This window comes from Manacus vitellinus, unplaced genomic scaffold, assembly GCF_001715985.3.
Source record: "Manacus vitellinus isolate BGI_N305 unplaced genomic scaffold, ASM171598v3 scaffold_15_pilon, whole genome shotgun sequence".
Taxonomy (NCBI): domain Eukaryota; kingdom Metazoa; phylum Chordata; class Aves; order Passeriformes; family Pipridae; genus Manacus; species Manacus vitellinus.
Genome location: NW_021939122.1, coordinates 1,796,919 through 1,823,535, shown reverse-complemented (window position 1 = coordinate 1,823,535; position 26,617 = coordinate 1,796,919). Strand labels below are relative to the sequence as shown.

The 26,617-nt window shown below is 38.3% G+C and overlaps 1 protein-coding gene across 1 annotated transcript in view; it reads left to right on the top strand.

Annotated features, from left to right (window-relative positions):
* Positions 1-26,063, top strand: part of LRMDA (leucine rich melanocyte differentiation associated) — a 638,362-nt gene extending 612,299 nt beyond the window's left edge. Inside the window, exon 7 of the mRNA XM_018068852.2 lies at positions 23,920-26,063. Within this exon, the coding sequence (XP_017924341.1) occupies positions 23,920-23,999 (80 nt within the window). The 3' untranslated portion in view covers positions 24,000-26,063. The remainder of the gene's footprint in view (positions 1-23,919) is intronic.
* The last annotated feature ends 554 nt before the right edge of the window (positions 26,064-26,617 follow it).

Below are 26,617 nucleotides of genomic sequence, written 5' to 3'. Positions count from 1 at the left end.
GAAAACTCCTGCTGTAAATACCAGTGTATGTGACTGATGTAGTGGACTCATTTTCCAATGGGTAACACAATCCTTGTGAAGGCAGCAGAAGTAGCTAAGTAGGCAAGATGTATTTCTATAGGTATATATGGAGGAGGTGTTTTTAAAGTGTCTAAGCAGTAGGCTCTAAGGACAAGACCAGAGTGGTTCAAGCTCTTAAGAGCAGATAGCAATGCATAAAATGTTGATTATGTGCATAAGTGACTGAAAGTCTCTGGCTGTCTCTGTTTTTCTTAGTTACTAAGAACCTAATGTTTCACTGCTGTACATACCAGCAGAGGCTGCCATTTTGAATGTGCTGAGGCTTTGATGGCTGAGACTTTCCTTGGCTTCTTGTGGTTTGCAAATTCCAAGTCTCCTGAGAGTAATAGTGCATGTCCAAGTGGGCAGCACACAATTCAGTGAAGGTCGTGGCAGCCAGAGACACATTCACTCCAAAACACCAGACAGAAGGGGAAGAACATGCTATTCATAGGGTTGGAGTGTAGTCTGAATGTCTGGGAAACAAACAGGGTTTTCCTCTACCTCTCCTGTACTATCTGACAATTTATTTTAATCCTCCTTTCTTGGACCATAACCTCTGTTGAGAATCCTGTTGAGAATTCCATTGTGCTGAGGATCATAGTGCTCACTCATGTGCCCAGTTTTCCTGATTACAGCAAGTGCACCCAGGTTACACCCCAGCTGGGGGAGTGTGTGCCCTATGGGGACCCATAGGGGTTTGGGCTTGTCCCACCAGAGTCTGTGCTGCAGCTTCTTGTCCAGATGGTCAGGGAAGTGGAGTAGAGACTTGTTTCTTCCTAGTACAGAGGTGTGTGTGTGAACCAGCATTGCAATATATTTGGAGAACACAGGTTTAGCGTCTGTTTTTCTTTACAATCACATTACAGTGATCTTAGGCTGTTAATTCAAAAATGCATAATGGTTCTCTTTGTTGCCAGTTTAATATTTTTCTGGGTTTAGTCCTATGTATGTTTTTTTTTTCCCCTCAAGCACCTAAATTAGTTAAAAATAGGATTTAGGGACTCTTGTAAATTTAATTGTAAAATACTTTAAATTCATTTGAAAATATCGTCATATGAACATTCATAAGATTTTTTTTGATGTTCATAGCTTAACATACAGTTGTTTTAGTAAGTCGTTGCAGCAGAGTTATCAACCATTAAATAGCACACAGTCCTACTTCATAGTGTAAAGCCTTCCTATAACTGCACCTCCAATGAGTGGTTCAGTCACCAATTTACATCACAGTGCCATGTTGTTAGTTAAAATGCAAATATATTTTTGAATGCTTTATATATGACAGCCAAGTGTTCAGCTGATCTGTCCCATGGAAATGAAGATGAATGGTAACTCTCCAGTCTGCTACAAAATACTGTTCATACTTACTTTGCAGTCTCACATAGAACATGTGCTGCAAGGCAAAGGCCATGATATAAATGAATGATCAGCCTCCTTTTGGATGCCTAATGCTGTCATTTTGAGGCTCAGTTTGGATGTCACTTAAAATAGCGTGTAACAATGAGGAGAAGAGAAGGTTACAATCTTATGTGTTAATAGAAGAAAATACTAGGAATTAAGATGCTGATTTATTAAAATATCTAGTGGAATAGCAAACCAAAGCTCTTAAAGCCATTGTTCAAAGAGGATGCTTAATACAAGGATTTAAAACCAAATACACTTCTTTTCAGTATAATGTAGTGCTGATTTGTAGAATCAGTGCACAGAAAAAAATATTATAACAATAATGTTGTTGGAAGAAGGTTAAGTACATATTTATGAAAAAACAACATCACACGAGCAGTCTTATTGCTGGTATTGTTCTCTTATTGCACTGTAGCATGTGCAACATCCAGGTCACTGCCAGAGCAAACCAGACAAGCTTAAGCTGCGATGAGTGATGCTGACGGGGGGGCAGGGTGAGGGGGGCTCTGTGTGTGGATCTGGACTGTCTCAAACTCAGACCCCAAGCAGAGATCCAGTGCTGGCAAATACAGTGAGAGTCTGCAGGGAAACTCTGCAACTTAAGTCTGCAGGGAATGGGAAAGAGTAGTTCCAGATAGGCCACCTTGACAAAGGTATTAGGTGTAGCAGGACATGCTGGTGTTCTGAACACGTTGACAGTTATGAGCTTTTTACGCAAATGTTTCTCGTTTCTTTTTTCTCTTTGTTAGTTAAGTTGGATTGGGTGGCTGGTGCTGAAACAATTTAATCCTTGTCTACAAAGCAATTTATTGCAAGTTCTTGCATCCTATTGCAATTGATTGCTTTATTGTTGTTGGCGTGTTCTGTGCTTTTTCTCTTAGAAATTTCATTTTGCAAATGTAGTAATAATATTTTACATGTGTAGAGTGCCTTTCATCACAAAATACTTCACAAACTAGACTAAGTTTTTGCAGTCAGTTGTTTGAAAGGGACTTAGGCTTGTATCAAGACACATAGCTATCTTTGCCCATTCAGTTCAGTCAGGCTGAAGCTTTTTCATACTGTATACTTTCTTGTAACCTATATTGTTACCTGAGTAATAAATAGCCAACTTCCATTCCTAGCTCAGATGCATTTACTGCTGTGACTCAAAACCTGAAGCACTTACTGGGTAGGAAAAGAGTTTCAATTACACCAGCTGCCACGCTGTTTGCCTGATTGGCCACAAAACTAAAATTTAAAAAAGTGCAAGAAAGGAACTGAGACCTAAACAAATGTATTTTTAAGTCTTGTTATTTTTTTTTGTAAATTGTTTTAGGCATGTATGATTTTAAGAAGTGTTACTGATCCAGATCCTGTGTTTATTTGACCAGCTTCTGCTGGATTTAAAATTTGCATTTGTCTTATATTTATTTTATTATGTGCTATGGTCTAAAGCTAAGATACTGTATTGATAAAATTGAGCAGATAGAGGTAAGGGCAGAAGATTTTGTGCTCTCTGGTAATCTGGCCTTAAATATTAGCAAATCTCTGAAAATTCTGTGGCATTCAGTGAAAGAACTGAATTAATTTAAACTGAACTGCACACAACCTTTTAAAAATTAAATCTGCTACATATATGGATAATACTACTCTTAAATATTCAGCCTCTGTTACTTACTTTAATTCAGTGGATTTTTCACTGTCTCCACATAATTTCCGTGTAAAAGGAAAGGCTAATCTACTGGTTCAGACAAAAGGCTTAAGCTCAGATGATCTCTGTTCTGTTTCCTTTTTATCATGTTCTTGCATTTTTTTCTCCATCTGTAAAAAGGAGATGACAGCACTTCATTGCCTTATGATGTGGAAGGATAAATACATTGATTGTGAGATTTCAAAAATGACCGAGCCAAGTATGTAACTAGGCCAATTTATATGGAGAGATTCTTTCAAATTAGTAGTTGGGATATATTGTCTTGGAAAAGTGTAGAGGAAGAGTTTAGCTATCTTGCTCAAGGTATATAGCAGTGAAATGGTTAACAAAATATATATACAGGCAATGTTTAGGTTTTAGAGTTAACACCCTATTGAGATGATTGAAAATAGTTCACATCTTGCTGAAATGTCATTTTGAGCTGTCTGCCAATTTAAGAACATATTGCTGCCTCAGTTAACATATGGTTCGAGTTGATACAGTTTTCTGTGCAACCATGAGAGCTAGACACATCATTATATGAAAATGAAAACAAATGGCTGAGTCCTGAGTTTACTGCTTTAGGCCCCCCCAGTGCAAGCAAAAGTTCAAAGCCACCTAGTTCTTCCACTTGGAGATTCCTGCAGCATGAGAAGAGTCCGGGTGAGATGGTGAGCCACAATAACCTGTTCCTGTGCCACAGGGCCATGGCACACAGCCTGTAAGGGATGTTCCCAGGACAGAAGTTTTACAGTGTGAACAGAATGGCAAACGATCCCCTGGGTTGCTGTACCTAATTTGTCAAGATTTAGTTAGAACCTGGGATTGGTGAGCCTCCCTTTAGGATTTCTACTCCTTTACTGTGTCACTGATGTGGCAGATATGTTATACTGGGCACATTACAGAATTAAACCCGAAGCTCTTGCTTGGGGTTCTTACCTGTGTTCTACTGTAAGTTAATGCTAGCAAAGCAAAGGTGAAAGTTTCTAAGGAAACACTCTGTTCACAGAGCACCATGAGGTAGCTTTCAGTATCTGTAGAAGTAAGGTTGAAAAATTTTCCACTGAATTTATAATGGCTCTGTTCTACAACACCTGCAATTGTTTTGTGTACTAGCTTTTTTATAATTTTTTTTTTTCTGATGTGGTAGAAATTCCATGGTTATGCTACAATTTGCTTTGTTTTTCTTAGTTTAAGTTACAGTTTTAGCACTGCATCTTTTTTCTACTTAGACTAGGTAAATTGTGTAATATTTTCAACTCACTTGTTATCTACATATTTTCATTGGTGAAGTTCCTGGTATGTCACCTGTCACAGTAGAAAAATAATTTATTCCAAACAAATTATATTTAAATTATTTTTAAGGTACAACTAAAGCTGACAAAACCAAAACAAATAAAAAGTTGAAACTGAGATTTCATCTTTTCTTGTGCAGTGGGGCAGATATAGACCAGAGCGACTCAGGTCGTGTGTACAGAATAAAACTATCCAGATTTGGATAAATGGACTTCTTTTCTCATACATATGGCTTTGAAACTGGCTTATTTCCCAACATTCTTTTTGACTCAAATTTTAGATAGAAAAGGAATCCAAATATCTGACCAAAACTCACTCAATTTTCTCCTGCCTATTAAGAGTAAGTATTTGTGCAAAATGAAGCCACAAATCAACTCAGGTTTGCTTGTGAGGCTGATGAACCTATAATGAATCTTTCTATGAGCTCAGTCTAAATTTCAAGCATGTAATAAAACACAAAAGCATATCCAAAAGTCACTTTGAGTTATTCCTGCATATCTAGTAATTTTTTTGGGTCACTTATTTTGGGGCATTTACAAGCCACTCAACTGACAGAAATGCTGCTTGGCAATCTGCAGGCAGGACTGCTTATATAAGTACTGGTATACAAATTTCAGACACATTCACCAAATGGCAGATTTTTGGCTGATAAGATAATGGCAGGGCAGCAGTTAATTCTTTGGAGCTACTGGAGAGCATGAGCCAAAATCTATCGCTGCTCCATAGCTGAGGTTTTTCAGATACATCATTGCCTCTTGTGTGTTCCTTGGACTTCATTAGAGCCTGCTGCTCCCTGCAGTGCCTTAGCAGAGAAAGTCCAGCCTGTGTTGAGATCACAACTCACCGTGGCTGTAAAGAGGCCAGGTTGGGTGTTGCAGTCAGGTTGAGCAGCATCAACCTTACATTGGGAGGATTACACTCAACAGGACAACACATTGATAAGACACATTTTGTCATTCATATGTTCGTTTAATATCTGTGTTTTCTAAAGCTTTGTAGCAAATCTTTATTTGGCCAACCTGGCAAATCACCTCCCAGAATTGCAGGGCCTTGGTTTTGATTGCCTTCTTCAGTCCCACAGACTTTCTGAGGTAATGTCCTTGTGTAGTTTACTGATTCTTTTGCACTCCCCCTATGGCTGCAATTCGGGTGCTTTCTCCAGAGTTCTTTTCACCCAGGTTGATATTTGAGTAAGGTGATCACTGGCTTTAGAAGCAAATTGTCTCCTTCTGCCTTCTTTTCAAGTGTATGTGTAAATCCACATTTTAAAATGGCAGCACTGTAACTGTAGCTGTTAAGTAGAGATGATTACATCCTAATTGAGGTATTAGACCAACGTGGAGATTTCTGTGTTTGTTACAGGGTGCTATTATGCTTATGTTCCTGTGCAACAGGGAACCTGTTGGATTTGGCTTGTGAGGTCTTCATTTTTGATATCTAGCTTACTACCCTTAGGTTCAATGACTCTATTGCCCTACCACTATGCATTTACCTAACACAGTGACACCATTTTGTAATTTATAGGTAGTGAAGAGGAAAGGAACCAGGATGCATTTCATTGATCTTTCAATGTTGTAAATGTAAAATTCATGTGCATTTTTGTTTGCTTTATGGCTGTTCTCTTTCCTTTTCCTTATTTAATATGCACTTCATACTGTGCCAGGAGGTCAGTAGGGCAAATCAAGGAGCCAGATGGCTTACTTCTACCCTAAGGAAACATACCAATATTTAGCTGGCTATTTTCCCAAATAAAGGCAAGACTGGAATCCACAATAAATGTGAGAGTTGGTTAAAACTGCATCCTTCTCTTAGATTCACAGCTACAACCTCCTTGAGGCATGAGCTTTTCATACTTCACTGCTGCTTTCTAGCTTTCTCCAAGTAACTGCATCTTAGAAGATATTAGAGGGGGGTGCAGCTCATTTATTTATGGCCTTTGCACAGTAACAAGTTTCAGTTATTTTAATCTGACTGAAATAAGAAACCATAATCCATGGATGAAAAGACAGTGGACAAACTCTGTTAAATCCCTAGTACCCTGAGGACGTATATTTTGTCCATTTCTGGGTTTTTATGTTCCCTTTTTTCCGCTGTTATTCCCAACTTTAACTTTTGAAAAGCCAAGCAGTTTAAGTGGCTGGGCCTGGGGAGCTTATTTGTATGCAGCACAAATTTCAGGATCTGTTCCCAAGCCTGTGCAGAGTGAAAAATGGCCTGCATTTTCTTGATAGCCCATGTGGTTGTAAAGAATAAATGGCTAATGAATTACAGATGAACATTGACGCAAATTAATCTTCCTGATGTCCCTGGGTTATATGGCAGCCATTTAAAAGTTTAATCAATACACTAAAGTTGAAAACATGCAGGCACTGCAGTTGTTTGGATGTAATAAACATCAGAGGGAAACGGGAGGCTTGTACCCAGTCCATGTATCATAATGACAGGTATTTATGTTTAATGGACTAAATATTTTTTATTGGAAGAGAGCAAATGTCAGCTTAACTTTGTAAGCTCCGCATTCAACTTTCCTTTGAGGTTGGTGAGAGACGGCTGACATGTCATTGAAAATGAAATGTAAAAAAACCAATTGAGACAAAGCGAGGATAAGGAGCTGTTTTGCTGACGAGATGTTGCTTTAATGCTCTGCAACTATTCATTAAATAAAATGTAAACTCTACCATTTCAAACGTTGCAGTAAAATGGTTTACTAGGTCAGACTTTTAATGGTTATTAGGGAAAACAAGAGCCAACCACTGCCAAATATTCTTTTCTGGGAAACATTTTATTTGAAAAGTCTTTTCCTGAGTTACAGTTTCAGAAGATTTATAATTATGGAACAGTCATCTCCCCCTCCCCCTTTCTTTTTTGAGACAAAGAAAAACAGAAAAATAACTTTCAGTATAAGCATTTGATGGTCTTTTTTCCCCCCCTTTGAACAGAGTAATAGCTTTATATAAGCTTCCCAGAGGCTTGGATATTAATTGCACTTGAAGTCGATAAATTTTAGAGCCATGTGTCCAGAACTTAACCATCTTTGCTATAAATGGGGAAGGAGGCTATACAAGACTGCCAGAATCACCAGGCCTGCACAGTTACTATGAAAAAAAACATATGAAGGTATTGTCTTTAGGTAAAGAAAAATGTTGTTTTCATATCATTAGGTCTTATAAGAAGACAGACTTCTTCCAAACAAAAAATTCTAATAAGTGGAAGAAAAAGGGAGGAACATCTTGTACCATCTTTCTGTAATCTGGTTTAGTACCCCATTTCTTGGCTAATCTTACCTTAGTGGACCCTTGATGGTCTAGAGTGGTCTCAAAGCTTCTGGCAATGTGTGCTGTGGAATAACGTCAGAAAGGGAGGATGGTTGAAAGCCTATGGGTCACTATTTCCTTCTTTGGTGATTGGTTGAGCCTGATCTCTCTTGACTTCACTATCTGTCAAAAATATTTCATTCATCTAAATAATTGCTCTTAGCAGTGCAGTGAGTCACATGTTGGAGGTTTAATGGCTGACCTGCTACTTCAAGATCACCAATCATATTGTGTTGGCTTTACCACCACCTGTAAAAAAAAAACAAAAACAGCTATGTTCAAAATCACAGAATCACAGAATATGCTGAGTTGGAAGGGACCCACAAGGATCTTCGTGTCCAACCCTTAGCCCTCCAAAAGACCATCCACAAGAGTTACACCATATGCCTGAGAGAGTCATCCAAATGCTTCTTGAACTCTGTTAGGCTTGGTGACAGTGTTTAAGGCAGACAAGGGCATTGGGAGAGTGACAGAAATCACATATTACTACAGAGGCATCCAAAATATCTAACTTCTGTTTGGTAGGCAGGCCATTTTATTTCAAATTGTTATTTAACTATTTTACCTCTACATATCCTTGTTATGTTGCATCAGGTTCTACTCAGTTAAGGTGGCTACTAATATTGAGCCAGGACATACCGATTTATGGCCATTAGAAATGGTCTGTCAAGTAGTTCTGAGCTGATTTCAATGTGTCTGTTGAAGGGGAGGGTTGGAGCCTGGTTGTCCTAATAAAGCATCAAAGAAGCAGGGTTGCAGTGTCCTGCTGAATTAAGTTACAGTTTAGTTCCGTTTAAAAAATTGTCTGCTGTTTCATAAAGCTCAAAGGTAGTTTTCCAGAACTGCTCAAGAGCAGTAAGCTTTAGTGGCATGTGAAGTAAAACAGCAGGCATCTACAGCAAAACATTAACAAAATTGCACTAGACAGAGGTGGTGCTAGTAGAAAATTGGAGGTAAAGAGTGGGTGACATTAGATTGATTCTCTCTGTCAGATAGAAAACTCTCTTTTCAGTAACTATTCACAACAAAATATGAAGTCTTCTGTAAAATAGTACATTGGGGAGTGGAAACCCCCACTATCCAACGCACTACTCCAGCAGCAGAAGATGAAATAAGTTATTTTCTTGGTCATTATACCAGTTGACCGAACCCTCTGAGTTAGGTTTCTACAACAAGAAGCTTGAACTTCAGACAAAGAAATCCTTTTTGCTGTGGTTTTCTGAACATTTAAGTTCTATAGAGAGGCTGCTGCTATTATGGGCTTAATGGATAAAATGGATAAAATACAGAAATAAAAAAAAATTATAAATTATTTCTTTTAAAGCAAAAAGCAGAAAATTTTACAACTCCAAGACTTTACATTTGAAATGAGGCTCAACTTCATTGAGAGGAAGTATCTAAGGTGTAAGGACATGTGAAATAATACTGTCAATTGGCAGAATTATTAGTGATTAAATGTAGCTTTTTGAGAGCACTTTCCTTTCAGTTCAAAGTTATGTAGGTGTGTATATGTACTTAAGTACAGCAACTTTATGCAACTGTCTTGAAGATTTACCAGCCCAGATACACAAATCTACCTGCTCACCCCTTGCCTTAATAAGTGACGATGAAAAAAAATTAATGATGTTTTATCTGTCCATCAAAAAAATTGCTTCTGTCTACTGGCTGGTAATGTTTTCCAAGGCTGATACATGAATTTAAGTATGTATTTGTGTTTCACATTTTTCTACCTAGTACCAGTGCAACAAAGACACACAGTATGTCTGCCATATAGTCAAAATATTTAAATAGTGTTACAAGACTACTAATCTAAAATAAGTTTAAGTGAAAAAGAAGATAGGAAACCATGAGTTGGCAAAGTACCTTTTTCTTTACCATGTTCATTTTGAATTCCTGAGGATTACAGATGGGATATTAAAGGGTGAAAGCAGTTTCAGAATAATGCCAGTTGCACACTTCTTAAACTGGGATCCACAGTTCTGACAGCTATTAAAAAAATAAAGTAACTTTTGTTTCTGGTTTTGTATAATGAGCATATAACAAAAAGGAGGTTTACTTCTACATTATCCTGCAGGTGTAACTGCTGTCTGTCAGTTTATCCTGTATTTTATTTTGATGATGAGAGAACACTAGGGAGAAAAAAAAATTGTTTTAATCAAAAACCTTAACAGGAAAGAAAAAATGTCTCAAGACAATGTCATGTATTACTGGTTATTTGTGATGGTTAAAAGAATTATCTGAAAACAAAGAAGTCTTTCACAATGAATCTAAAACACAAAAGCTTTAATAGCATTTACATCTGTGTATCATCCATGTCTCCAAATGCAAGTCATGAATAACACATAAACTAGAGTATATAGGGAACAGAAGTGCTAGCACATCATTTAAAATCCAACACACCCCATCGTCAGTGGAATCAAATACACAGCAGGAATGGTTCCAGTTGATAGACATACAATGAAGTCATTGAAAATGAAAACATATTAATTATGTTCCTAAAGGTTAAGATAGTAATGGCTGAATTCTCTAATCCTGGAATAATATTAATGTCCCAAATCCACGCAGGAAAAGTCCGTGGTGCTTAAAAAATTGTGGAAAATTTTAGTAACACTTATTTGTATCTCACCCATGACTGACTCCACAGTATGGGGGGTAGCAGGGGGAAGAGCAGGAAGTGCAAGACAAAGACAAACCAGGGAGAATTATCAAAAAAAAAAAAGAAAAAAAAAAGATGTTCTTGGTCCAAACAAGCCACTTGCACTACATGAGCTAATTGTAGGAATAGACTATTTCTAAACTGCAGCTGTTATGTGCTTAAGCAAACCCTGCTGGGAGAACTGCTTTGTAGAACACCTAACACAGACACACAGTGTGTCCTTTAATAGAAGAATTCAAAGTGCAGTGTATAAGGGAAACCTTTTCTGCTTCCAAATTTTCCCGAGCTTATTACAGGATGTGATCCTAGCTTTTCACTCTGGCATAGGTTTCCCTTAAGTGTTTTCTATTTTCATTATCTTTTTGCCTATGTTAAATCAAAACAACAGAGGCTGAAGACTTGGGGGGTGTGTGTTGGGAAATGAGCAAGGGGGGCTGAGGGGAAATGCTCAGGTTTTGTGATAGAAAATGATAGGTGTCAAAAAAAAACCCATAAAATACATACTTTAGTCATGATAACTTTTTTGTATAATACTTTCTGGTTGTCCCTGTGGAGTAGTAAGATCCCTCGTATCCTAGTAATTTTAGATGTATTCTTTCTCTACTCTTTTCCTCTCCCTCCCTCAAATCCTCATCCAGGTATCTCTGACACAAGGCTATTGCACCTGGGTTCCTAACTATATTAACTCCACTGTGCTGGTGTGCTGAGTACCCTTGATCCTTAATGTCTTTATGCTAAAACCCAAATCCTCCCAACAGCAAGGGGTTAATTGTTTGCTTTCGATGTACTTAAAAACTCTCAGCTCTTGGGAATGATGTTTCCATGAGGATTGAATGTAATTACAAAATAATATAGGCACTCTGACTTATTTTCAGTGATACTTAAGTCATTGCTGTTTTTGCTGCATGTGTTTATATTGGGGCTCTTCTTTCAGCGTACTTGATGCAAGGTATTTGCAAATTTGAGCCTTTGGGCTTTAAATGTTGTGCTGCTTCTTCTGTTCCTTATTCACTACAGATTACATATAATTGATGACCTGCATTTACAGACATGGGTGGTATACAGATGTAAATGTTATTATAGCTTTTATATTTTATGTTCTTTCTGAAAGATCATTTTGTCTTTGAATAATACTCCTGTTCAGATTTTGGGGGGTTTATCTCTAAAAGAGAATATGAAATGGATATTGCACATCGTATATTTCTTAAAAGTAATTTGGAATTTTAGGGTATGGGATTGGTGGTGACTGATACACTGCCTGGATGAGATATATCCCTTTGAAAATAACAGCGCCAGTACATGCCTGCATCTGTCTAACCTCATAATTCACTTTCACATTGGGTTATGGATGTCTGCATTCAGTGAGTCTATCTTCCCTTTAGGTATTATTTCAGCCCTTTGAGATAATAAGGAAAGTTTAATTGCGTTGTTAATTGATTTTTTGCACAACATTATTACCTTGATTGATTGCAGAGTTGATGAAAATGTTAGACACAGGCAGTGTAAAGTATCAGCCCAGTAAGGAGTGGGAGCCTTGTGGAGAATAGATAACCTTGATGTTAAGAGCTATATCCTTCAGATATGTCTTCCCTTGACATATTGATGGCCCTTGAAAAGGGAAAAGCTGATTGTATGCAGAATGCAATCATTAAACCCACTTCAGCTGGCTGTTGATTAATTTGTTTTTTCCTGAAGGATCTAGTTAAAAAGAAGGCCTCACTAGTATCAACAGCAGCCATTTTCCAGGCTTCAGATTATACTTAACCCTCTCCTAGAAGGAAGAAAAATGATACTGTCTTGGTTTAGACAGGCAGATTGTCTGCAAACATTGAGTCGAACTGCAATTTGGGGATTATAACACTCACTTTACCCCGCTAACTACTGCTTCCTCTATGACCTCTCCTCCCCCTGCCTTCAGTATTCAGCTTCACCATAGAAAGCAGAAAGTCACGTTTGATGTTTTCTGAGTAAGGGCAGTGTCTGTTCTCAGCAGAGATGCCAACAGGGATGTCAAGCTTGTTTTGCCCAAAGACTGAAATACTTCAGTAGCATATAGCTGCTTCCCAGGAGCCTCTCTGAAAGGACCACAGGGTTCACTGCACACACGTAAGTGGTTAAGCTTTCCTTATCCCTGAAAAGATCTTTCTTGTATAATTTTTTGTTATTACTTTTGAGATCTTTGAGGTCTTCTGTAGGGCAGTTTGTGCTGCTCAGCGCTGCCCCAGGCTTAACAGCAGCACTCATGTGCCCTGTTGTTGGATACTTTTAACCGAACATTGGCTGTATGTGGCTGCCTTTCCCACTATGAATTCATGTGATGGTCTAATCCCAGACTACTTGCTACCTTCAGAGCACTTTCTGTTTTAATAGCACACACTCTGAGAGCAAACATGGAGAGCATTGCCTAAATGGCCTTCCTGTGGCAGAAGGGGCTTCCTTGGCTAAAAAACATTCTGTGGATTGAGGGACAGCTTCTGTCTTAAGTAATTTGTACCAGCAAATGACTCAAGACTTCCAAAATATTTATACGGCTTTAACCAAGCAATTTAATGCCTCTGAATGTGGTGGACACTTTATCCTTCTGTTAACTATTTGAAAGATATTTGGTAAAGTAACAGGTTATTGCTTCCTGTTGAGCTTGGTAGTCTCAAAGACAGTTGCTCTTAATTGTGTGTGTGAGTGATAACAGTGATCAGTGTTGCTTGATTGTTTGGCCAAATGTTTTTTATTAGGTCCAATGTCCACATTTTGCCAGTGGGCTCCTTTTTAATATGGGGACATGTTAACTTGTGACATAGTCAAGTCTGACAAATCTGAACCAGCCAAATAAGTGAGTAATATTTCAAGCTGTCAAGGCAGGTGAATACTGATTAATTGACACACTCCAAGAGCTCTTACCAATATCCGTGCTCTGGTGGAAAACGTTTACTAAGCGTAATACTTGTTAGAAAGTCTTTGGTGCTTTGACTAAACTTTAATGATTCTGACCCTAATGGAGGGGTTTTAATGTGCCTCTCTCAAGCTATTTCTTAGCCCCCAATCTTTTATCTTTAGCAAAAAGCTTCCATGAAGGCTAAAAGTGCACCTGTAAACTATGTTCTACTGACCACTGTGATTTAACCTGCAGCCCCCATCTCATTAGCATGTTCTTAAAAGGAGGCTGAGGAAAGGGAAAAGAGTTGAGGATACAGAACAATGACAGTGTGTTGGCTTTCGGTACTGGAGACAGCATTGAGAACTAGACTATGGCCAGTAACTATTTAGCAATAGCAAATGGTGTAACATATCATACAACATAGAACAAAATTCTAAGAGGCAAGCCCAGTCTTAGTCCAGAGAACTAGATATTTTCTGAATAGTTTGAATATTTGGATCCAGATGCATTTCTGATTTCACTTGATGCTATATAATAACAGTAATAGAAGAGAGAAAGGAACTCACCAGCTGTTGTGGGGTCCGGACGTGTCTTACATAGTGCCAGATGCCTTCAACTTTCACTGGAAATCAAGGGAATCCAGGGCCTTGTAGTATCAACTTCTTAAAAAAACACTTGTTTTTGTATTGGGAAAGATCATAGCAATCCTGTCATTAGCTATTAGTTAAATGTGGTTTTTTGTTTCTGAGGGAGGGCTTGTGGAAAGGAGCAAGGCTAAGAAGGTTCCCTTAACTGTATCATGATATGACAGCAGCACTATTTAATTATGCTCTTTAATTTTATTTGAGAGACTTTCTTTCCCAGCTTTAAAAATAAAAAGCAACTTGTCTTTATTTTAGATGACTCTCTTGAGAAATTTGAAACCAGTTGAGCCAGACTAAATTTTCTATGGCTTTTTTTTCCCCTAATGTGAACTCCTGCAGCAGGAACACATTTGAGATCCAAAAGCAAGTTTTACTCATGAGATGAGCCAAATTTGTGTCTAAACTCTCCAGAAGGGCCCTGCTGCTCAAATTTTTTTCACATTTGTAATTTTATTGGAATGCTTGCAGACTTTCTGAATAATTATTCCAAAAGTTTACTTTCTGCCCCATAAATCATGGTGTATTTGTTTAATTCTATCACAGTTACTAAAAGAATTTACTTCCCTCTTTTTTCCCCTTGCTTTTTATTGCTAATGCAATCTGTGCATGGTTAAAATTTGTGAAGTCTGATTAAATTTTAGTTACTTTTTGTTTTCTTAATGACCTTGCCATTCTTTATGGTTTAACTCCTTTGATGAGTAATGTAAGTATTATTATTAGAATGTAGCCCAAAGTGTAGAGCAGCCAGCAGAAATGCCATTTTTGCATATGTTAGCCAAATTGACTGAAAATCTTCTAAGTTCATATGGTGAGTGTACACTGAACAGCTGAACTTTAAGTTAAGGCGGGGAAGGGATTTTACAACCTCCTCTTCCTCCATCATTTTGAATACATTAAAAGTATCTCTTACACCACTTCAGTGGTTGCACTGTTTCATTAACAAAAGTAGTAGAAAGATCGTTCAAAGCAGTGCTGGCATTTATGCAGTGGATGTGAGGGAAGAACAAGTGCCACCTCAGCTGCAGTGGAAGCCGATGGTGGAGACGGGTGGTCGCCTCCCCCTCCCGCCTCCCCCGGACAACATTTTGAGCCTTTTGTTCAGAGCGCTACCCCGCCATCTGTATACACAAACTGATGCTCACTGAGATTAGTCCACCAGAAGTCAGGCTCCTGGGCTAAAGACTGAAAGCAGAGGTTGTATAAATATGGGCTTTGATCATGACAGAACAAGAAATTGGCTGCAAAACTAACAACCAGTATTGCTTTAATTGCCATCTCCGCCTGTTTGGCGGCGGGTGCGATGCGGGTTTTAGACAAATGCCTGCTGCCCTCTAGTGCCCACGGGCTCGGCCTGAAGCTGCAGGGCCCGGGCGAGCCGGGCAAACAGGGCTCTTCTGGCCAGGAGTGGCTTTTTGCCTGGTTGCTAACATTGCCTGTCCAGTTTGGGGGGTTTGGTCATAAATAGAAAGCAAATAAGCTCTTGTGACGTAGGTTTAGAGATGAAGGGTATTTAACAGATATAACTTGACTTGCATTGAATATTTACAGTCATTTTATTTGCCTTTACTCTACTTCTTTTATTTTGACCACATATGAGAGAATGAGATATATGAAGAAGTGTTTTAAAGACTAAAAGAACTGTGAAATCATTCTTCCTTTCCTCCATCTCCTTCAAGGGCATTCAGTATATCCAAATGTAAGCATCAGTTCACCCATAAAATCTGGCATGCTGATGCTTTCTGTGCACTTGGGTTTCTTTGACTATAGTAGCAAGCTAACTATACAATTTATGTGTCTGAGTAATTAGAAAAATCTGCTTTAATTTTTCAACATATTTCATGAGAATTATTTCATCATGAAGTCATCATTAATTCCATCCATGACATTAAAAGTGCAAAACTGGCAAAGATGCACTGAAGAGAAAAAAGCCTTTGGTTGGGTTTTTTTGCTTGATTGTTTGGATGTTTTTGTTTGGTACTTTTTGCTTCATTTTCACTAGAAAGAGACGTCTCACTCCCCAACATATTTCTCTTATGATGCTTACAATAAGCATGGAAATATTCCAAAGAAATCCCAAGTGTAGGACCTTAAATTGTAACAATGATACCCAGAGGAGTATGGAACCGGTTGATGATTTAAAGTAATATGCCCTAAATACTCCTATTTTAGCCAACAGTAGAGAATCTGTAGACAGCACATGCCCAGATCAAAGCTGATCATGTCAATGTCATTCAAGGAGGGAAAGATACCCTCCTTTTTCCCTTCTCTCCCCCCTACCCTTTTTTTAAACAAAGTATGACATCTGAGGAACAGTGTGTTGATTGTTCCACTGCCAGAATATGCATAATGGAAACATTAGCTCCAAGATAACTTTTAATCTGTCAGCCTAATGGCTCCTTAATGTGTAGAGGGCTTTAAATGTATGTCAGCCAGGGCTGTATAAAGTAATATAGTTTGTGGCCTGAATGGATCTAGATGACTCTGCACCATGACACAATATGGTTTATTATTAAGTATCAGCTCATCAGCTTATTCCCACGGACTTGGACAAGCTTCTCAATTTTCCAGTAACAGATTATGTGAGAAAAAGCTTGCAGTGCATTTTTTCTCTCCTCTTTTTTCTTTATTTTTCTCCCCTTCCAAATTACAAGTTTCATCCCCAGTTGCACTGGGAGCCCTGAAGTGTATTTACAGCAGGCTGCACTTTATCACACATCAGCTTGACTGCTAGTTTACACTGAACATTTATGCAGCTTCCTTGGCCCAGGATGCAAACTTCACATCTTTGTATTCCTATCACCTTCATTGCAAATTTTTTCCAACATCCTCTCCCTGTTGACTGCTTTCCTCCCCCCTCCCCTACTCTCACTTCCCTACATACTCCCCCCTTTTCCCCCCCTTCCTACAAACAGGCCAGTGAGACTTGACATGTCACAGTACTTGTCTGTGCAGGATACTTGCAATAATGCAGTGTGTTAGTTTGCCTTCTGTGATTCCTCTCAGCTCTAGCTTAGGTATATAATTTCAACACCATTGCTGTAGACTGGATACAGATTTGATTTTGTGCCTTTCACTAATTTCTTTCAGTCTGAAAGACTATTTTATGCCCCATGCTGTAGAATGTCCAGAGGAAAATGTTACCACCTTTCAGCATGCCTGTGCAGAGAGCAGAGCAAAGAGGTAATTAATCTCCTCTGAATGGGAAGGTTACCTTCCTTGAATGTTGTTACCCCCCGAGGGAGGGGAGAATCAGAATCAGCAGTTTGCTACTGAAGGTACATCTTTCTCCAGGAAACCTGCAATGGACCACAATCCCTAATTCATGGGCATCTCTTTGAGAGTATTTGGGGACACTCTGTGAGTACTGTGGCCATGGTGTAGGAATTCCACCTTCACCACAGGAGCTCTGGCCTCAGCCTTCTCAAGCACAACCTAATCCCTTTATGCACAGCTAGTTTTGGAGGAATTATGCATTATTTTTGCTTACATGTAGTGTTTATATCCTCTTAAAAATATTAACTAATTTATAACATAAGGAAAGTTAATATTTGTGCATTTGTTATGTAAGCACTTGTACTTTATGATATTTTAGGGAATTTATCTCTGGGTTTTGTTTATTGCTGTGATATTTCAGGTCATTATAAGATACTCTTCTACAGTAGTTAGCTGTGGCACAACCAAAGGCATTCATACCCTTATCTGTTGTATTCTCCTCTTTGTGTTGCTCCCTCTGCTCTGATTTAAGGAGTCTAGGTCCTGTGTCTTGACTCTAGCCTGGAGCAATCTGGAAACTGCAGTTGCAACAAGCAGATTTAATGGTAGTAGTCAGAGATCCCATCACACTAGCAAGGACAGCTGCAACTCTCTGTTCTTTTCCCATGTCATGTTGCAGTTTTTGAGCTCAAGCTTCCCCAGTGGTGGTTTGTTTTTGAGCTCAAACCCCCCAGTGGTGGTTTGTTTACTGGGGCAGAATGGAAGTCTGAGTGGACCTCTCTGGGTTACATACTTGGCTGCTTTGGGGAGGACTCGGTGACCCAAGGTGATCCTTTACATCTTTTCTTATCTTCTAAGTGGTCTTCTCAAATTCCTGTGTCAGAGAATTCATAGGCTGGATCATATTCAATAGAAACAATCGTTTTGTTTCACCAAAAGTCAACATGAAGTACAAAAGTCCGTCTATAATTCCCTCCCTTCTTGTCATATAAATTTGTAGTTTTAAACTTTTGATTAAATTTGGTTTATTTTACCAAACATGGACCAATATAGACAAACAACATAGCTCAACAAGCATTTTTTTCTGCTTTTGACCCTAACAGATTTCAAAAGCTAAAGGCTTTGTTGTTTCTAATTGCTCAAACTATTGTTCTTGTTTATAAAAATGTATTTCTACATAAACACCCATAAAGACCCAACTATAAATAAATGTCTGCAAATTAAAGTAGATGAATGAATCTTAGAAGACTAACTTGGACAAACACCCAATTTCCAACATTTTTGGAAAAAGTTTGGGTTTTTTTTTTATTTAATTTGTAAAGTATCGTATGTCACAGCCACAAGACTCAGTAGAACTAAAAGTGCACTATTTGGGTCTACATGAACTGTTTTATTCTTTTTTCCCCTATCACTGCTGGATATTTAGCATCTCTCTTCTCCTCTCCTTCTACCCCATCCCAGGGTCCTGCAAAGCTTTGCATGGATCTGTGCTCCCCAGATTTCAAGATGATTTTGCTGAATGGCAGACTAATGTTTTTGTGGGTTTGGCTTTGTTTAGTTTGGTTTGAATGTGGTTTTGTTTGATTTTTGGGGGGATTGTTTTTTTCTTAATTCGAGGACAGCCAAGAAAATATTTTGAAAGAGCAGATTCATAAATATTTTGATACTTTGTACAGCATTCAGTTGTTTGAATATTCTTAATGATGGATATAAAATAGCTCAGGATGGAATTTAGATGGAATGAATTTTTATTTTTTTTTTTTAACTTAAGTGACTATGAGAGTGTATATACTTTAATTCTCCTGATTTAGCAGAAAAATATAGCCTATGTGCTACTGAAGGTGAGAGGATTAGGGTTCTAATTTTTTCAAAATCTCTAGTACTGCGTTTCTCATAGAAAGTCAAAATGGAATTGAAAATAAGAAGTTGTGAACTAGACAACTAGATAAAATTGTTAAAATTTCCAGGAAGATAAATATAAAATGAAAAATTTCTAAACTCCTGTACAAAAGGATTTTTTCTTTAAAGTAGCTTTGCTTATTCCTTAGATGAAAAGATTTTTAAGAGTTTTAAATTAATTTGACTCATGGAGGTGTTTTGCCTAAATCGGTAGCATTTTAGACTTGAAACTGTTCATAGATGGGTATTTATTCTCCTCTAAATGTTATCAGTAGGGAATTATTTTCCTTTAAAGGAAGTTTATATTAATATTTAAGGGAATTTTGCAACTTCTGTTCATTAATTGTAGAATGTGCCCAAGTGCCTATGAAAAAAAACGATAATGGTATTGATATTTCATTCTGAAGGGTCTCAAAACAATTTACAGATTGGTAGTATAACTACACTGAAATGCACCCAGCTTCTTGGTGGAACATGGCAGCTGTTTAATAGCCCTTAGCAAAACTACACAACAACAGGCTGTACAAAAAGAGATGAATATGGATCAAATACAAATTGGCAGCGAAGGATTAGGTACTGTACTCTAATTAAAGTTAGGTGAGGTGGACTTCCACTAGAATATTGAGTCTGTGTATGAAGTGCCACACTTTATCTGACCTAGTGCAATGACCTGTGGTTAGTCCATCTGAAAGAGAGGCAGAAGGCTGTTTAGTGAAAGGTAGTCCCTGATATATACTGCAGACCAGTGTTTGACAAAAAAATTTAACTGTGAATATTTTGCTTTTTTTTCCTTGCAGAGGGATTTATTAAAAACATTTGATGTTAAAATGAGTGCCTGATAGGGGTGTTGGGCAGATGTGGCAATAGGTTTTGAGGGGGGTGGCTTGACTACTTAGTTTTAGTAATTACTTTTTAGAGAAAACTGAGCTACTGCAGGAAGCTGTGTTCCTAACAGCTCCCTGAGTTGTGATGGCTGAGAGGTAGTATTTTTGTAGATATAGAGCATTTATTTGCTAGGAAAAAGATAAAAGCAAGAAAGGCAACAAGATGCTATTAGACAACAATTTCTTTACATCACTGTTGGCTTGAGCTGAATTTTGACCTGTAACTAACGCAGGCTGTATGATCTATAGGTCTAGCACGTTCCATTGGAACTTATTTTTACCATTTTTTATATAATACATGAAGATCTTTAAACTTTTTTTTCTCTAGGAAAGTGTGTAGAGGTCCAAGTGTAACATAGCTCTCTGCGAAACATGCCCAATTTAAAAGGAGCTAACATGACTTGAACTTTTTCATGTGTTTTAGTATGCATGTATGTATTTATTTATTTATTTGGATAATTGGGTTTTCCCTCAGCTAAGGAAAAGCTGGTGTTGCTGACATTACAATGTGTTTGTGAAGAAAGACTGATACCACAACACATGCAGGCAACTGCAAGGTCATTACTTACCCAGCATAATTAGAACATCCATTCCAAAGGGTGAAAACATTTAAAAGATAAAGAGTGAATTTAAAAAGGATTCTTCTCAATGCATTTTTTTCATAATTATAGTTTTAACAGCTTGTGGTGATGGTAGAATCAGCTACTTAAGAAAAATTAGAAGCCTCATTCAGGGAAGATGATCCCTCAAGAGACCTTGTGTTGTCATTTCTTAAGAACCTTGAGCAGAAACCTCATTCAGGATGCTGTGTATTGTTTTGATGTATAGGGGGTATACTTAGCTTATTATGGCCAATGCTGGATATTTTAATTAAAAAACACCAGAACAACCACAGCTGTATTGTTTTCCCCTTATTCCTCCCCTTGCCTGTGTGCAAAAGCACACGTGTTCTCTTGCCCCTGAACTACAAGGAAAGAATACCATAGCAGAAAGGCAGAAAAGAAGCACTAGCTTTCCTAAATTCACATGTGAAATATCTTAGCATCAAAATTCTCACACAAACCTTTTGCAGTTCTCTGTAGTTGCCAAAGGGAGGTGGGAAGAGAAAAAAACAAAACAAAAGAAAAAAACCACACCAGTCACTGCATTTAATTTATGAGCGAGATTATTGTTTTACAAATAACCTTCATGATAAATAAGGTCTCATGGCAACATTTTCAACTGCGCTTTTATCAAGACTCTCTGAGCAGTGTGTGTAATATGCCTGGCAATCGAATCACAGCTGTGTGCCTGGGTAGGGAATCTCTGCGGAGACAACACTTCCTTAATTTAAACAATTGTAGGCTGCAGGATTTCAAAAATTTCAGCTGACTTTAACTGTCACTAGCCCAAGCACCTTTATCCCCAGGCGAGCAGCAGCAGCTGGATTTCATTTCCTGCTGCCAGACTGTCCGACATCTTTGCTGAACATCCCGGGAACAGAGCATCTTTACTTTAAGGATTTTATTCAAGGTGACAGCTCCTCACACTTTAGCGTTCAGATCACCTCAAGTAGCTGAGATATCAGTGAAAATGAGAGCACTTCTCCAGCAAACTCCAAATTTAGATTGACTGAGGTTATCCTTAGGCCTCTAGACCCAGCCTCCACAACAGCACAGGCCTGCCAGTAACTTTAAAACTACAGCGGAGTTTGTAATGATGTCTGGGGAGAAATAATCTGCCAGAGCAGTGGAGAATACTATAAGCGATAGGAAATGATGTCAGATTTAGTTAGGGCTGGAGACAGTGTTAGAATATACTTGGCATAATATGGCACCGGTATCTCTGTCAGCATCTCTGTTTTCTGTCACCGCACACAATCCCGGGCCTGTCTGTAGCCCTGACAGTGTCTTTTCAGATCAGGTTATTGCCAACTTGGAGACTGGCTCAGCACAGCACCATACAGCCCCCTTTGTTTGAAGTCTACCCTTTTGTCATTAATGCACTTGATGTCTATTTAAATCTGACGGTGAATGCAGTATCTGTTTTCCTGTCAAGAGATCATTGACAATATTAATACCTCATGTCCTTGCCTCATTTTCTAAGCACTGACACCTAGCTATAGTCTCCAGCATTCATCAAACAGCACTCTCTCACCAGCATCTCTATAAACAGTCTTGCTTCCAGTCCTTAAGAAATGCGGCAGACCTCAAACAAGACTTTTATCAATGCCAGCGAAAAAGGAGTCTGAAGAATGCCATTAATAAACTGCTCATATCCTTTGCATTTAGAGCTCTAAATGGCCTTGTTACCAACCTAATGCCTGCTGCAGCCTGACTTGGGATATCTTTTTAGGGGACGAAAATCTTGTTGTTCATTAGATGCTTGTTTAGGAATGCTAATATCATCCTTTGAATGTGGAAACTGCTCCACCAGTGAAATTATTGAAATTGAAATTATTGAAATTGAAATTATTGAAATTGAAATTATTGAAATTGAAATTATTGAAGAAAGCTCTATGGAGGAGGGCAAAGGGATTGGACACTGCACCATATACTCCCCATCTGTGTTATCCTGAAGAGGAATGTTTTTCACAACAAATGACAGGCCTATCAATTTTTCTCCCCACCCTCATAGGAATGTGTTACCATCCTGATGTCTTAGAAAGAAAGAAGAGCATTAATCTTGCACAACCCATGCCTTCCAAAGCTTTAGTATCTTATCTGACAGACGTTATACTGGAAAAAAATGGATGCAGATTATAAAAGCTTGCATAGTGAATTCATACTGCAGGTGGGCACAGTATTTGCTATGTGAGTCCTGGAAATCTAAAACAACAATGAATTGAGGCTCTGCTCCTCCCCTGTCTTTACCCTTTATGTAAGGCAGTGTTTGTCCCCTTTGGGGTAGGTTATGTTTGCCCTTATAGAGGTGAGCTAGGTACTTGCAGAGTGACTGCTCTGTTAAGACACTCCCAAGGTAGAGGAGACCCTTCCACCTTCTTTCTGTTCATGGGAGATGACTTTAATTTGACTATACATGTGTGAGGGCTCAAAGAATAACTCTGCTAGTAAAATTTAGCATCTTTGAGGATGTTCTCAGGTGGGATGTGACTGTGAACTTACGCTTTCACATACCACTTAGTACCACCAGAGGGGATGCTTTTGAGTAAGGTAGTGAGATTTGCAGGTACGTGTGTCTCACCCACAGCAGTTAAGGCTTCCTCAGGCATCTTTCTGCCTGTACTCACTGAGAATGACACACCTTGTTTCCCAAAACCAGTATTCTGGATAATTTTTGAAAGCATACTCCATATGCCAATATGTAACATAATTATAATTGTAATCTTTCTCATGGAATGTTGTGATGGTGTTCTGAGAAATACTTTGGAAATGTTTTTACTAAATGTTTGTTTGTATGCTGGAGTCTGGAGGGCTAACTGTTCTAGCCTGTGTCTGTTGATGACTTCCCATGGAGATTGCAGCTGGTCACTTCAGTTTGCTGTCACTGGAAAGCAGGAATGGCTTTAGGTGTTTACACTATGACTCTCTGAAAGTTCAAAGGGTTTTTCCAGGATCCACATTAAACTGTAATTATTTGCTGGTTTTTTTCCTTTTTGGTTTCATTCACCAGGAAAACCTTTTAAATAAATAGCAGGGACAGAGCAGAAAGCACAAAATATAACTTCAACCCAGACTTTCTGTTTTTCAAAAGCAGAAGAGAGGTACTGTGATTTAAAATGCAGTATATGATGTTTCAGTGTTATGTAGTTCTGATTTTGAGGAAACTTGTGGATTTTTGTTTAACAGGATAGGTCATGCATGTATTTGAACACATGTTTTCCCAGTGGATTCAAAACTGCTGTTTGAAATGGCAATACTGAATATTTCAAATACACAAACTTTCTTTTGCAGGAAAAGAGAAAATTGCTCCCTTCCTTCCTTCAAATTTTCCTAGTTATGTGCTTTATTGCATATTATGCCACTTCAGTCCTAATTGTAATTTATTTCCTTTTTATTGTAGGCATTCTGGGGAAATGTCGCTACATTTACTACGGAAAACATTCTGAGGGCAACAGATTCATCCGAGATGACCAGCTATAAAACACAGTGCTGTTTGGTGCCTCTTCAATCCCTCCACATGAGAAGCACAAATTGCATCTAAATTTTAAGCGTGTAACTGAAGTCCTCTAGTGCCTTCTGCTGACTTTGCCAAGCCTGTCAAGATCATCCTTCTATCTTAGTCTGAGTAGTCGCATAGAGATTGACATGATTGCCTTTAAGCAGGTTCCATCCACCAGTGTGACAGACAGCTGCAGCCGAGCACCCGGCCTGACAGGAGGAGCGCTGTGATGGATTGCCTGGTCCAATTGCTGCTCCAGAAGAGCAGGGGTCACACCTGGGGCTGCAGTGAGCATGCTCCAGCGCTCGGCGCCTCCGCGAACGCAGCGCGTTTATCTCCGGCTTGCCTGTTGAGAGAAAGTGGCTGCTGATATCAGAGTTTTATAAAAGAGGGAGGCTGTAATTTCAGATGAAAAAGCCCTTATCTGTTCTTATTTTTTTCCCTGTGAATTAAGTGCTTGTGTTTCTGTCATCTCATACATGCCTACACAAATCCGTTCACGGTTTGGTGGGACCCCACTCACCCCTAAATGATCCTAGACAGGTTATTTTGTCTTTCAACAGGGGAAAAATATGTCCTGAAAATATTTTGGCCACGCAAATTACTATTGATTTGTATAGTTGTTTATATGCAAAGGAAAAAGATTTAAGTAATTTCCCAGACAAACAAAATTTGCTAATTCTTAAATTATGTCTCAACATTTACTCACTCTTACCTTCAGAAAAGTGAACATTTTTTAATGCTGGCACAGCTTAACTGTATATGCTTGGAAGAAGTCCTCATTAGTGATATTGACAATGTGCATTATTCCTGGTTTGTTGAACAAGATATTTTTAACTTTTAGGGACTATGTTTAGAATTAAATGCTTAAATCTGAGTAGGGGGGAAAGTGCCTAAAAGGAGTGATATAATCTGCCACCAGATGCATAGGGTTATTCAGAGGGGAGAAAAATCAACAAAAGTAAGTGGTAGAGTTAACATAATTAGCAGCTTTACTAATATAGAGACAAGTTCTGAATAATCCATTTTGATGTCTACGTAGGAAAGACTATTGCCAAATTTTCAGTCAGAAAAATAAAAATTCATGGCAAATTTCCTACTTTTCTGATAACGAGGTTGAATATACTAGAATCATGAACTCGTTACTGTGAAAAAAAATCCCATACTTCATGCATATATTGAGTGTTGCTGGATACAATGGGATTGTCCAAGAAATATGCAAAAATTCTGACCTCTGGACTGTTCCAAACCCATGCATATTGGTCCCAGTTGAGAGCTATCACTACCTAGCTGTTCTTGGTTTGTTTAAAATTGCTTGGTGGCCTTTATTCACTTTCCTGGTTGAAAAAAAATGTCAGTTTTTAGAAACTGCCTACTTTGGGGGTCTATTATCAGCTAGTGTTACAGGTGGAAGTGAACTGGACATTGAAGTCAATTGTGAAATTGGGTTTGACTGATGAAATAGAATGAGACGCTGGCAGAGTGCCAAAGGAAAGCTTGCTGCTGCTGAGCATGTTAGGCCTTACTCAGTAAATGGAAGCCTTTGCTCATTCTGAAAGTCTATAATAAATCTTTAACAGATACTTAAAATCAGTGATGAACGTAGAACAATCTAGTTCACACCACTTAGGGTTCAAATTGAGCTCTGAGCTGTTTGCCATGCAAATTGATGTCTGTAAAGCACATTTTGACCACCTACAGTGCCTCTTCTAATGTCATATGTGACTACAAATGAAATGCCAATTCACTTTAGAAGTCCTAGGAGATATTGGATAAATGAAAACTGCATGCCTCTTTCTTTAATCAAAAATATAATTAGAAATATTTAGGGCACTTGTCATTTCTCTTGGTTACCAAAATAACAGCAATCCTAGTTTGCTCCTATTATGTTGTCTGTTTTGAAGTCTCCACACATTTTGGCCATGGCAATGTTACAGGCAGCAGGGTTCTGAGCAGGGGTGTTTGGAATAACCTAATGTCCCTTTCAGTCTGGTTGCATATATGTTCTTGTCTTTATAAAGGCTTTAACCCTGCCTCAAACAATAAACAGCACTTGCAAACTGACCGCATGATTTTTCCATCTTTATTTTGCTTGTTTACTTTTCCTAATGTCAAAACCATTTGTATCATTTTCAGGAGCATTTTCTTCCTAGCAAAGCTTTGGAGGCAAAAATATTTTTGGAAGGAAATGTGAACAAAGTGTCTTCCACTTTGGTTTTTGTTTTCACTTGAGGGATTATATACCTATAGTTAAATATGGTAAAGCCCTAATTAAAATTTGCTTAAAAAGAATTCATATTAAATGTGTCTGGTTCTGGAAAATCAAAAGGATAATCTATGAATAATTATTTTATCTTACTAACATGCATTAGGACATTATTTAAAAACATGCATGGATGCTTATTACTGTTTATGCTAAAATAATTTTTTTTGATAGGTGGAGCATTTTATTTTCAGCTGTGTTCTGCTGAAATTCTGCTTTAAGAGATGGCAAACTTTTCAAACCTGGGGCTGCTATCTACACTTGGTTCTTTCCTCAGTGGGAATTGTGCCTGTATTTCTTAACTGAGCTATCATTTAGGATGAAAGTCGCAGCAAA